Below are 14505 nucleotides of genomic sequence, written 5' to 3'. Positions count from 1 at the left end.
CCACATATCTAACTATCCCAGTTCCTTAATCATTCTAGAAAGGACAGTGACATGTTGAGTGCAATCACCTTCTCCCCTTCCCGAGTGGAATCTATCTATATCTTCATGCATCACTAAATTAAAACCACCCATACAGAGTAGTTTAGCATTGGGATACTGCGCAGCAAAGCTCATCGCCACCTGGAATATGATAATAGTAGCAGGGGGGGATTGTATATGTTGATCACGACATATGGAGAACAATTAATGAATGCATATTCAAGGATATATTGCCCTTCTGGATCCACCACAGATTTCTGAACCTCCCATCTAATGCTCTTATGAAGAAGTACAGCCACTCCTCTGGAATGGGTCGACCCGAACGCATTTAGTGGCCACTGAACCCATGGCTTCTTGATTCTATTCCCTGTTTCTGGTGTCAAGTGAGTCTCCTGCAATCCCAGTACCGGCAGCCTCATTTCCCGCTCCCTAAGTTAGGGTTTGCTACAGTGTCAGCAGGGCTTAGGTTCCAGCGTATGAGTTTGTTCACCATCAGGACTTGCTCATGCTGTTAGCAATCAGGGAGAGGCTCAGGGATTCTTAGGAGGTTACCATTCCCTTCTCCCTAGCTTTGGGGCCTAGTCTGTTTACCTGTTGCTGTTTGTTTACTTGGTGTGGCACATGTATCACCACGGTAAGAGAGAGGCGCTTTCCCACCCCAGGTGTCTGTCACTACCAGAACTTTGAGATGTTCTCACAGCTCTGTGTCTCCACCCCTGTGATGATGTCACTTAGAGTTTGGAGGTGTTCTCACTGTTCTGTTTCTCCGCCCCTGTGATGAGGTCTTTACTCCCAGCTGTCTCTCCTGCGTTTGATTTCTCTGCCTTTAAATCACCCCTCCTCCTATTGCAGGGCGTGGATTATATTTCTCTTTTCAGTTGTAGCTCTGCCTTGAGTATCTTCACTTCTTTAGCTACTAGTTCTCTGGACCTGTGTTCTGCTGCTGCAAGCACTCCGGATATTGCCAGCGGCCCTTGGATCCGTCTTCTCTGCGGTTGCAGCTTCATCAGCTAAGTGTGCAGACTTTGTTGTTTACCTGGTGATTTCCTGACTGGATCTAAGGTGGCCCCGGTTCCCTCCATATTCTGAGCAGGGCATCGGTGGCCGTGCCCCTTCCACTATTGTAGGGGTTACAGGGCTCATCAGTCTAAGGTACGCGGGCATGCCTCGTTCCACCATTTGGATCCGGGCATGTGCTTTAGCAGCATAGGGAGAGTGTTCAGGGTCTGACAGGGGTCACCCTTTCTCTTCCCTAGTTTGGGGTCCGGTCAGTAGCTCTTCTTACTGTGTATGCTCTGGTTACCCTTAAACAGCCATGACATTATAATCCACCAAAACCCTCCTTGTTGACATGGATCCGCTTTCTGACCTGGTTGACCGCATGCAGGGTCTTTCTTTGGAAGTAGCGGATCTCCGTCAATCTCTGACTCAGCTACAAGCATTGGGCTCTGCTCCGGCTCATGGAGTCTGTTGCGAGCCAAAGGTCTCACTTCCGGAAACGTTCTCCGGGGGCAGTGAGAATTTTGTTCGCTTCAGAGAGGCATGTAAACTCCATTTTTGTTTGTGTCCCCACTCCTCTGGTAATGAGGAACAGAGGGTGAGGATTGTCATCTCCCTGCTCAGAGGTAATGCTCAGACTTGGGCTTTTTCGCTGCCATCAGGGGATCCTTCCCTTCGATCCGTGGAAAGGTTTTTTGTGGCCCTGGGGCAGATATATGATGACCCGGATCGTGTTGCTCTGGCAGAATCAAACTTACGTGTTCTATGCCAGAACAAACTGTCTGCGGAGCTTTATTGTTCTGAATTTCGGAGATGGGCAGCTGATTCAGGCTGGAATGATGCTGCACTCCGAAGTCAGTTCTGTCATGGTCTCTCAGAGGATTTGAAAGATGCCTTTGCTTTCCATGAGAGACCAACATCCTTAGAGTCTGCCATGTCATTAGCGGTACGCCTTGACAGGCGTCTAAGGGAAAGAAACAAGACCTCTCTGTCCAGCCATTGTCAGTCTAGGGGCAATGGTGCGGACTCATTCAGTATGCAGGGGTCTCATCCTGTCTCGCTCCCCTCTGAGGAGGAGCCCATGCAGCTAGGCCGACTTGCCCCTGATAAAAGAGGATTTAGTCCTCAGAATATGGTGTGTTTTTGTTGTGGGGGCATAGGTCATTTGGCAAATGTTTGTCCGTCTAGGAGATTCCTGACCTGTACTAAGAGCGATAATAAGAGAAAAACCTCAAGAGGTAGATCATCAAGTTCTGCTTCATCTGCCACTTTGGGCAAAGTTGATGTGGGAATTGATGCTTTTCCTTTGACCTGCAGTTCCCGTTTTCTCCTGTCTGCCAGGGTGGCGCTAGAGAGCAAAGTCATTCCTTGTGAGATTTTTGTCGATAGTGGAGCGGCCGTCAATCTTATTGACACTCAATTTGTAGCCTTGCATGGTTTTCAGGTTTGTACATTAGAAAAGGATATACCTGTTTTTGCTATTGACTCTGCCCCACTCTCGCAGAGATCTCTGAAAGGCATTGTTCACAATATCCGGCTAGCTGTAGGTGACACTCATGTGGAGGAGATATCTTGTTTTGTCCTTAACGGATTGCCTTCTCCTCTAGTTTTGGGGCTACCCTGGCTCACTAGACATAACCCCACTATTGATTGGCAAGGAAGGCAAATAAATGAGTGGAGTGACTTTTGTAGAGAGAATTGTCTCACAGCCACTCTTGCAGAGGTGTCTACTAAAACTCTGCCATCATTTCTCTCTGATTTCTCGGATGTGTTTTCCGAGAGCGGTGTTCGGGAGCTACCTCCTCACCGGGAGTTTGACTGTCCCATTAACCTCATTCCCGGCGCCAAGCTGCCAAAGGCACGCCTCTACAATCTCTCACAACCGGAAAGACTCGCAATGCGAACCTATATCTCCGAGAGTCTCGAGAAGGGGCATATTCGTCCCTCAAAGTCGCCTGTTGCCGCGGGTTTTTTTTTTGTTAAAAAAAAAAGATGGCTCTCTGAGACCTTGCTTAGATTTTAGGGAGCTGAACCGTATCACGATTCGCGATCCCTATCCCCTTCCTCTGATCCCGGACCTCTTCAACCAAATTGTTGGGGCCAAGGTGTTTTCCAAATTGGATCTGAGAGGCGCGTACAACCTGGTCAGGGTCAGAGAGGGGGATGAATGGAAAACGGCCTTTAATACCCCTAACGGGCATTTCGAGAATCTCGTTATGCCTTTCGGCCTGATGAATGCTCCGGCCGTCTTTCAGCATTTTGTTAATAGTATTTTCTATCGTTTAATGGGGAAATTTGTATTGGTGTATCTTGATGATATTTTGATTTTTTACCCTGATGTTCAGACCCATCAGGATCATCTTTTTCAGGTCCTGCAGATACTGCGGGAAAATAAACTGTATGCCAAGCTGGAGAAATGTCTTTTTATGGTATCGGAGATTCAATTTCTGGGTTTTCTCCTCTCTGCTTCTGGTTTTCGCATGGATCCGGAGAAGGTCCGTGCTGTGCTGGAGTGGGAGCTTCCGGAAAATCAGAAGGCATTGATGCGCTTTCTGGGTTTTGCTAACTACTACAGAAAGTTCATTTTGAATTATTCCTCTATTGTCAAACCCCTTACTGACATGACAAAAAAGGGGACGGATTTTTCCTCTTGGTCGGAGGAGGCGCTTGCAGCCTTTTCTAAGATTAAAGAGAGTTTTGCGTCTGCTCCCATCTTGGTGCATCCCGATGTTTCCTTACCTTTTATTGTTGAGGTGGATGCTTCTGAGGTGGGTGTGGGTGCAGTTTTGTCCCAGGGCCCCTCTCCTGCCAAATGGCGACCTTGTGCCTTTTTCTCTAGAAAACTCTCCCCGGCAGAGAGAAACTATGATGTGGGAGATAGGGAGTTGTTGGCCATCAAGTTGGCTTTCGAGGAATGGCGCCATTGGTTGGAGGGGGCCAGGCACCCTATCACCGTTTTTACCGACCATAAGAATCTGGCGTACTTGGAGTCGGCCAGGCGTATGAATCCGAGACAGGCCAGATGGTCTCTGTTCTTCTCCAGATTCAATTTTGTTGTTACTTTCCGCCCTGGGATCAAGAATGTGAAGGCTGATGCTCTCTCTCGCTGTTTTCCGGGAGGAGGAAACTCCGAGGACCCGGGTCCCATTTTGGCGGAGGGGGTAGTTGTTTCTGCTCTATATTCCGATTTGGAGGCCGAGGTCCAGGCTGCCCAGTCTGAGGCACCTGCCCGTTGTCCCTCCGGGAAGTTGTTCGTGCCTCCTGAGCTACGTCACTAACTCTTTAAGGAACATCATGATACGGTTCTTGCTGGTCGCCCCGGGAGTAGAGCCACTGTAGATCTCATTGCTCGGAGATTTTGGTGGCCGGCTCTTCGTAAGTCTGTGGAGGGTTTTGTGGCGGCTTGTGAGACGTGCGCTCGCGCTAAGGTCCCTCGTTCACGACCTTCAGGTTCCCTTCTCCCGTTACCCATACCTTCCCGTCCTTGGACACACCTGTCCATGGACTTTATCACGGATCTTCCTCGTTCCTCGGGGAAGTCGGTGATCCTGGTGGTCGTGGACCGTTTTAGCAAGATGGCTCATTTCGTTCCTTTCCCTGGTTTACCCAATGCTAAAACGTTGGCGCAAGCTTTTGTCGATCATATTGTTAAATTGCACGGCATTCCCTCTGAGATTGTTTCCGATAGAGGCACGCAGTTTGTGTCCAGGTTCTGGAAGGCTTTCTGTTCTCGCCTGGGGGTTCGGCTGTCCTTCTCTTCTGCTTTTCACCCGCAGTCGAATGGTCAGACTGAGCGCCTCAATCAGAATCTGGAGACATATTTGCGCTGTTTTGTGGCAGAGAACCAGGAGGATTGGTGTTCATTTCCCCTTTTGCTGAGTTTGCTTTGAACAACCGTTGTCAGGAATCTTCTGATAAGTCACCATTTTTTGGTGCATATGGGTTCCATCCGCAGTTTGGGACATTCTCGGGAGGGGCTCTTTCTGGTTTACCTGAGGAGGAGAGATTTTCCTCGTCTTTGTCTACCATTTGGCAAAAGATTCAGAGTAATCTCAGAAAGATGAGTGAGAAGTATAAGCGTGTGGCTGATAAGAGACGTGTGCCTGGTCCGGACCTGAATGTGGGTGATCTGGTGTGGTTGTCTACAAGAAATATTAAACTGAAGGTTCCCTCCTGGAAATTGGGTCCCAAGTTTATTGGGCCTTATAAAATGTTGTCAGTCATCAATCCTGTTGCCTTCCGCCTTGATCTTCCACGGGTTTGGAAGATACATAATGTATTTCACAGATCTCTCTTAAAACCATATGTCCAGCCCACGGTACCCTCCTCTTTGCCTCCTCCTCCGATTTTAGTTGATGGCAATCTGGAGTTTGAGGTTTCCAGAATTGTGGACTCTCGCATTGTCCGCGGTTCTCTTCAGTACCTCGTTCATTGGAAGGGTTATGGTCCTGAGGAGAGGATGTGGGTTCCGATGTCGGACATTAAAGCCATTCGCCTTATCAGGGCATTTCATAGGGCTCATCCTGGGAAGGTGGGTCCTGGGTGTCCGGAGTCCACCCGTAGAGGGGGGGGGGGTACTGTCACTACCAGAGCTTTGAGACGTTCTCACAGCTCTGTGTCTCCACCCCTGTGATGATGTCACTTAGAGTTTGGAGGTGTTCTCACTGTTCTGTTTCTCCGTCCCTGTTATGAGGTCTTTACTCCCAGCTGTCTCTCCTGCGTTTGATTTCTCTGCCTTTAAATCACCCCTCCTCCTATTGCAGGGCGTGGATTATATTTCTCTTTTCAGTTGTAGCTCTGCCTTGAGTATCTTCACTTCTTTAGCTACTAGTTCTCTGGACCTGTGTTCTGCTGCTGCAAGCACTCCGGATATTGCCAGCGGCCCTTGGATCCGTCTTCTCTGCGGTTGCAGCTTCATCAGCTAAGTGTGCAGACTTTGTTGTTTACCTGGTGATTTCCTGACTGGATCTGAGGTGGCCCCGGTTCCCTCCATATTCTGAGCAGGGCATCGGTGGCCGTGCCTCTTCCACTATTGTAGGGGTTACAGGGCTCATCAGTCTAAGGTACGCGGGCATGCCTCGTTCCACCATTTGGATCCGGGCATGTGCTTTAGCAGCATAGGGAGAGTGTTCAGGGTCTGACAGGGGTCACCCTTTCTCTTCCCTAGTTTGGGGTCCGGTCAGTAGCTCTTCTTACTGTGTATGCTCTGGTTACCCTTAAACAGCCGTGACAGTGTCCCAATGAGAGTAGCAAAATGTAGCTAAGGAAAAGAGATGTGTGTGTGAAAATATGGAAGAAGACATGGTTAATGCATAGAACGAAGAGAGAAACGTATAAGAGTATAGTGTGCTCCTTCCCTAAACCCTGCTATGTGCACATGTAGATGATTACAATAACATATGGGGTGTTTCTGTAAACAGAATAAGCAGGGTAATAAATAATAATTTCATTTTGCTGTTAACCGTTGCTGTGTTATATAAAAAATGGATTAAGAAAATTCTGTGCAAAAAAATTAAAATTTTAAGTATCACCCCCCCCCCCCCATTTTCCTTAAATTTTTGTGGAACGCCTAAAGGGTAAGCAGTTTGTATAATCAGTTTTGGATAATTTGAGGGGTGTAGTTTCTAAAATGGGGTTATTTATACTGGTTTTTATTATGTAATGCCCTTAAAGTGACTTCAGAACTAAATTGGTCCTTTAAAAAAAAGTCAGTTTTGAATTTTTTTTTAAATTGCTTTTAGTAACATAGTACATAAGGCCGAAAAAATACATTTGTTATCCGACAAGTTGATCCAGAGGAAGGCAAAAAAAAAAAAAAAAACCCTGTGAGGTAGAAGCCAATTTTCTCCACTTGGGAAGGAAATTTTTATTCCCCCAGACTCCAATCAGGCAATCAGAATAACTCCCTGGATCAACGACCCCTCTCTAGTAGCTATAGCCTGTAATATTATTAAGCTCCAGAAATACATCCAGGCCCCTCTTGAATTCCTTTATTGTACTCGCCATGACCACCTCCTCAGGCAGAGAGTTCCAGAGTCTCACTGCTCTTACCGTAAAGAATCCTTTTCTATGTTTGTGTACAAACCTTCTTTCCTCCAGACGACGAGGATGTCCCCTCGTCACAGTCACAGTCCTGGGGATAAATAGCTGATGGGATAGATCTCTGTACTGACCCCTGATATATTTATACATATTAATTAGATCTCCCCTCAGTTGTCTTTTTTCTAAAGTGAATAACCCTAATTTTAATAATCTTTCAGGGTACTGAAGTTGCCCCATTCCAGTTATTACTTTAGATGCCCTCCTCTGGACCTTCTCCAGCTCTGCTATGTCTGCCCAGAACTGTACACAGTACTCCATGTGTGGTCTGACTAGCGATTTGTAAAGTGGACTATGTTCTTATCACAGGAATCTATGCCCCTTCTGATGCAACCCATTATCTTGTTGGCCTTGGCAGCAGCTGCCTGACACTGGTTTTTGCAGCTTAGTTTGCTGTTTATTAAAATTCCTAGATCCTTTTCCATGTCAGTGTTACCGAGTGTTTTACCATTTAGTATGTACGGGTGACTTGCATTTTTCCTTCCCATGTGCATAACTTTACATTTATCAGTGTTAAACCTCATCTGCCACTTATCTGCCCAAGCCTCCAATCTATCCAGATCCCTCTGTACTAGTATACTGTCCTCATCAGTGTAAATTACTTTACACAGTTTAGTGTCTGCGAAAATTGATACTTTACTATGCAAGCCTTCTACAAGATCAATAATAAATATATTGAAGAGAATAGGGCCCAATACTGACCCCTGAGGTACCCCACTAGTGGCAGTGACCCAATCTGAGTGTGTACCGTTAATAACCACCCTCTATTTTCTATCACTGAGCCAGTTACTTACCCACATACAGATGTTTTCTCCCAGTCCGAGCATTCTCATTTTATATACTAACCTTTTATGCAGTACAGTGTCAAATGCTTTGGAGAAGTCCAGATATACGACATCCATTGATTTGCCGCTGTCAAGTCTAGAACTTACCTCCTCATAGAAACTGATTAAATTAGTCTGACATGACCGATCCCTCACGAAGCCATGCTGATATGGCGTTATTTGCTTATTTCCGTTGAGATGCTCTAATATAGCATCTCTCAGAAAACCTTCAAACAGTTTACCCACAACAGATGTTAAACTTACCGGCCTATAGTTTCCAGGCTCTGTTTTTGGCCCCTTTTTGAATATTGGCACCACATATGCCATGCGCCAATCCTGTGGGACATTCCCTGTCAGTATAGAGTCTGCAAATATCAGAAATAAGGGTCTGGCTATGACATTACTTAATTCCCTTAGGATACGGGGGTGTATGTCATCCGGTCCTGGCGATTTGTCTATTTTAATTCGCTGATGTACTTCTTCCTGGGTCAGACAGGACACTTTTAATGGGGAATTTTTATTTGTGCATTCTGCATGTCATCTGACAATTTATTTTCCTCAGTGAATACATTGGAGAAACAGCTTTTGCTTTCTCCTCATCGCTCTCTGCGACTTCCCCCTCATTACTCTTTAAAGGGCCAACACCTTCAGATTTATACTTTTTAACATTTACCGTATTTTTCGCCGTATAAGACGCACTTTTTTCCCACCAAAAGTGGGGTGAAAATAGCAGTGCGTCTTATACGGCGAATGTAGCTGATTTTGCCTTGTTTTCAATGATACACCCACGCGATGCCGTGCGGCGGGGTGTATCAGCTGTGAGGGAGGAGGGGCTGGGGGCGGCATCTGCATTTATAATGAGAGCGGGGCCCATGCAGTGACTGTATTCTACTACACGGGCCCCGCTTACTGTATCAACGTATCTCTAATAGTTAATTGTTGTATGCATGTAAAAGCATAATGAGCGTTAATGAGCGCTGTGTATTACTTACAATTAGAAGCGCTCGCCGTTCGGAGCAGAGAGGAGGGAGGAGGCAGGCTGGGAGGACCGGCGCTGCCAGTGTGTGAGTCATACGTCACGCGCCTGCGCCGCCCACTTTATGAATGAAGCAGGCGGCGTGGGCGCTTGACGTATGACTCACACTGCCAGCGCCCGTCCTCCCGGCCGGCCTCCTCCCTCCTCTCTGCTCCGAACGGTGAGCGCTTCTAATTGTAAGTAATACACAGCGCTCATTAACGCTTATTATGCTTTTACATGCATACAACAATTAACTATTAGAGATACGTTGATACAGTAAGCGGGGCCCGTGTAGTAGAATACAGTCACTGCACGGGCCCCGCTGTCATTATTAAAGCAGATGCGACCCCCACACTTATGGAGGGGATCTGTGGATGACATATAGCATAAGATGCTATATATGTGTCATCCACAGATCCCCCCCATAACTGTCATACACAGATCCTCATCCTCATAACAGTGCCATCCAGAGAGGATCCCCCATAAGTGTCACCCACAGATCCCCCATAACAGTGCGTCATCCACAGATCCCCCATAACAGTGCGTCACTCACAGATCCCCCATAACAGTGTGTCATCCACAGATCCTCCATAACAGTGCGTCACCCACAGACCACAATTAGTTCAAAAACCACCAAAAGCACACCTTTGGTTCAAAATATTTTTTTTCTTATTTTCCTCCTCAAAAACCTAGGTGCGTTTTATAGGGCGAAAAATACGGTATAATTGAAGAACATTTTAGGGCTAGTTTTACTCTCTTTGGCAATTAATCTCTCGTCTCTAGTTTGGTCACTTTTATTTGTTTTTTACATGTTCTATTTTTTTCCTTATAGTTTTTCAGTGCTTCCGTGCTCCCTTCCTGTTTCATTGAATTATATGCTTTCTTTTTGTCATTTATTGCTTTCTGTAAGTTCTATTTATCCACATTGGTTTCTTTTTGTTCCTTAACCTTTTATTACCATACGGTATGTACCTCTCACAATGAGATTTTAGGATGTTTTTAAAGATATCCCATTTTGTGGCTGTATTTTTATTTTAGAGGACTTTGTCCCAGTTAGTATGGCCTCTCTTAGTTGGCTAAATTTAGCTTTTTTGAAGTTTGGTATTTTTGTTCGTTCCTGTAGAAACGCTCTTTTGAATGATAATTGGAAGGTTATTACTTTATGGTCACTATTTCCCAGGTGTTCCCCCAACCTGCACGTCTGTTGTTCTGTCAGGCCTATTAGTTAATACTAAGTCCAGTATGGCCGTCCCTCTAGTCGGGTCCTGAACCAGTTGGGAGAGGTAATTGTCTTTGGTTATTGCCAAGAACCTGTTTCCTTTATGAGATATACACGTTTCAGTTTCCCAGTCTATATCTGGGTAGTTGAAGTCCCCCATAATAACCACCTGTTTATGATTTGCCGCCTCGTCTATCTCGTTTAGTAGTAGATTTTCTGTGGACTCTGGTATATTAGGTGGTTTATAGTAAACTCCTATTAGTAATTTATTGTTGTTTTTAGCTCCATGTATCTCTACCCACAGTGACTCCACATGTTCATGTCCCTCACTTATATCTTTGCGGAGTGTGGGCTTTAGACCGGACTTTACATAAAGGCAGACCCCTCCCCTCCCACGTTTTGACTATCCTTTCTAAACAGACTGTAACCTTGTACATTAACCGCCCAGTCATAGCTATCATCCAGCCACGTCTCAGTTATTCCCACTATGTCATAGTCCTCCTCACACATCACTAATTCCAGTTACCCAGTTTTATTAGTCAGGCTTCTGGCATTAGTATACATACATTTGAGAGGTTTATGTATATTTTTTACCCTGCACATTTCCTTCTGAACTGTTCTAGTCCCTCCTTCCATTCCTCTCCCAGTCCCACTACCTTGCCCCCGGTCTCTATCTGCACTATCTTCCCCTCCTATAACATAATTACCCTCCCCCCAGTCCCTAGTTTAAACACTCCTCCAACCTTCTTAGCCATCTTTCTCCCCAGCACAGCTGCCCCTTCCCCATTGAGGTGCAGCCCGTCCCTACGATAGAGCCTGTAGCCGATAGAAAAATCAGCCCAGTTCTCCACGAACCCAAACCCCTCCTTCCTACACCAGTTCATGAGCCACTTGTTAATCTCCCTAATCTCCCGTTGCCTTTCTTGTGTGGATCGTGGTACAGGCAGTATTTCGGAAAATACTACCTTTTGAGGTCCTTGCCCTCAGCTTTTGAGCTAAATCCCTGAAATCATTTTTAAGGACTCTCCACCTATCTCTAACTTTGTCATTGGTTCCGATATGGACCATGACCGCTGGATCGTCTCCAGCCCCTCCCAGTAATCTGTCAACCTGATCCACGATGTGTCGAACTCTAGCGCCAGGAAGACAGCACACTGTTCGGCGATCACGGTCTTTGTGACAGATTTCCCTATCTGTTCCCCTAATAATGGAGTCTCCCACTACCAGCACCTGTCTGGCCTCCCCTGCTCTCCTGGTTCCCTGCTTACTGGAGCTGACATTCACCGGACTGACATCCCCCTCATCTGCCAAACGTGCAAACTTGTTGGGGTGTGTCAGATCAGGGCTAGCCTCCCTGGCACTCTTCCCTCTACCCCGCTTTCTAACTTACCCAGCTAGCTACCTCACTTTCCTCAGCCTCCTTTCTGTCACCCTCCCCCTCATCTACCCCAAAGAGTGCTTGCTCGGTGAGAAGCAAACTCTTTTGCAAATTATCAATGCCTCTCAGTGTTGCAACTTGACCGTTTAGAGACTCGATTTGCGATTCCAAACGGGTAATTTGCTCACAACTAGAACAAAGATATGCACCCTGGAACTGCAGTTCCAGGACTGCATACATCATGCAAGATGTGCACTGGACTGCGTTGTAAATTGTGCAACACATACTAAATGGGGATTACAACAGTAAAAAAGTAGATATGAGTATATATGATTTAGATTTAGACCCTGGCTGCTGTAGTTGAAAGACTACGTAAAATTAAGCCAACAACACACAAGGATATTATATCCAACCTTAGTTTCCAAACTCCTTTTCTTAAAAAACAAGGAGTTTAACTCCACTTAATAAGAAGCCACTTAGTAGAGCAAGCCTTAGTAGGAAACTCTAAGCCTCCTAACATCCTAAAGAAAAAAGACATTTACAAAATGATGCCAACATAAAGGAGGCAAATGGTGAATGTTAATTTAAAAACTATTTTATAAGCTATTTAAATAAAAATAAAAAATGGCTTGGTCCTGAAGGCCTAAGGCCTTTCAGAACTGGCCCAGGATTGTAAACAAAAAACAAATGCATTCCTAGACTTAACAGGTACCTCTGATGTTGGCATAGGAGCTGTGTAGTCGCAAATAGATGGAGAAAAACATCACATGGTTTAGAGTTTACATCACTATTTAGGTTTCCGTTCCTCTGATCTGTCAGATAAAAAAAAAAAAAAGTTAATGCGTTATTTTAAAAAACTGATCTCTGACGGAAGTGACAAAAACTTATCATAACAGATATTTTTAGATGCAGGATGTTTTCTCCCATCAAAAATAATTGATCTCTGATGGAAGTGACACTAACTGATGCTCAAAATCATATAAAAAAAAAATATATACATATTTTTCTGATTGGTCAGAAGAACGGAAAGCTAAATAGTGATGTGAATTCAGCCTCACGCAAGTAAAAAAACGTGATGAGCTTGAGAGTGCGCCATATTGGCCCTAGAAGGGCTTGGGTATATCTTCATGGGGAGAACATTTAAACTAAAAATAGAACATGTCCTATTTTATTTTTATTTTTTGCAGCGTGGACCATCTCTGGCAGATTGCTTCCCATTCAAGTGAATGGGTTGGCATCTGCAAACACCGTGCATACGAACAGTGCCTATGCATTGTCGGTCTGGAGGCATAAACGTTCGTGTGAATGAGGCCATAATGGTGCTGTCTAGTTTTAGCGCCGACTTCCAATGACAGAGCTACACCTTAACAGCTCATCAGCTGGTGTGCTGGGTGTCTGGTAGTTCATCAAAGCTCGATAGCACCTTTTAGTTGTCTCATGTGAGCTGCTGCTCGCCCTCAAAAAAGACAGTCCTCCAAATAAGTGAGTAAAAAAAGTTAGAAATTTGTGGGATATCCTCTTTTAGACCTCTTTCATATGTGGCTTCATTATAGGCATCTGAATGAATCCTTTTTTAAATTTATGACTAGAGTTGCTTACTGTACAAATACCTGTAATCTCTCTAAATGTAAAATATAATTTTGTGTAATTATGTAATATATGTATATTGTTGCTATTATTTGTAACTCCTATTTCTTTTTTTTTTTTTTTTATGTTTGAAGACTGAGTCCATTGCATTTTGAATAATCAGAGTTCCTAAGAAGCTGAGGAGCCAAACACTATAAATTACTTGTTATTGTTGTAAACTGCCTTTGAAATGAAGATACTGTACCTTGGAGCTTGTATTTGGATTTTTTATTTTTTTTTATGTTCTGTGAATTGATATGAACATAAATGTTTTTTTATTAATAACATACTGTATATGAGTATTTTTTAGGTGTTATTGTAATCTATTTTGTTGGTTATAAATATGCTGAATCAAATAACATTTCTATATATTCCTACATACATTGATGTATGGTCACTTGGCTGTTAAACATACTCCTGTCTGGAAGTTTTGTTATTATGAGTTTTATAGATATTAAAAAGCTGATAATATAGGGTATACCATTTTCACCTTTTCTTTAAAGGGTGTTCTGGTGTTTGTAGAAATAAAGCTTAATTGTTTTTTAAAAAGCTAAACATTTTTTTAAAATACACTCTGTTTCTCATCATCTTCTACATGTCTGCTTTGCTTAGTTATCAAACACCAATTAGGGAGAACAAAATGCATAACACCAGCAAAAATATATGTAGGACCAAATGCCATTTAACCCTTTCCAGACCTCCAATGTACATGTACTGCAGAAGTATGGCCTTTTAAGATGGCGTTCGGCTGTGTCATAACCACAGTTTTTTTTTTGCTGTTTTGCACAGCAGAGGCTCGGTAGTAATGTCTGTGATCTACAGTAATGCAGATCGCAGACTCTGAACTCATCAGATGCTGTAATTAAATGTGACCACTGGAAGCGCTAAAACCGGGAGCCGTGTGCTTCCCAGGCCACCTTCCCTGATCTCATCCAGTACTAGTAATAGACGTGAGGCCCTATTCACACAACCGTATTTTTGCTCCGCCTTTGATCCACATATTTTTTTTTAACCCATATATTTCAATGGGTCCACAAAAAATGCAGACAGCATCTATATGTCCGTTCCGCATCGCGGCAAAAAAGAAAGAACATGTCCGTTTTGTGGACAACAATAGGCATTTTTACAATGGTTCCTTAAAACAAAAAAATACTGAATGCAACATGAACATAATCCATATTTTTGTGGTCCATGTGAATGCAACCCAAGTCTGTTCAAGGCTGACAAGCCAATTACTAGTATATTCCAATGCAGGCCTGTAGGTGGCAACACTGCATTGGAATATATTGAATTTAGTATTGCA

General features: G+C 44.3%; 1 protein-coding gene across 4 annotated transcripts in view; it reads left to right on the top strand.

The window, feature by feature from the left end:
- Positions 1 to 13647, top strand: part of HDGFL2 (HDGF like 2) — a 261045-nt gene extending 247398 nt beyond the window's left edge. For 2 of the 4 annotated variants that reach the window (XM_044306444.1, XM_044306437.1), the window contains one exon: positions 13298 to 13313. In XM_044306444.1, the coding sequence (XP_044162379.1) occupies position 13298 (1 nt within the window). In that variant the 3' untranslated portion in view covers positions 13299 to 13313. Of the gene's footprint in view, positions 1 to 13297 lie in introns of all 4 variants that reach the window. The other 2 variants (XM_044306470.1, XM_044306502.1) reach the window with 2 other exon arrangements.
- Positions 13648 to 14505: the final 858 nt, after the last annotated feature.

The sequence above is a fragment of the Bufo gargarizans genome, chromosome 1 (genome assembly GCF_014858855.1).
Source record: "Bufo gargarizans isolate SCDJY-AF-19 chromosome 1, ASM1485885v1, whole genome shotgun sequence".
Taxonomy (NCBI): domain Eukaryota; kingdom Metazoa; phylum Chordata; class Amphibia; order Anura; family Bufonidae; genus Bufo; species Bufo gargarizans.
Note: the sequence above shows the minus strand (reverse complement) of the source record. Positions and strands in the feature narration are given on the sequence as shown.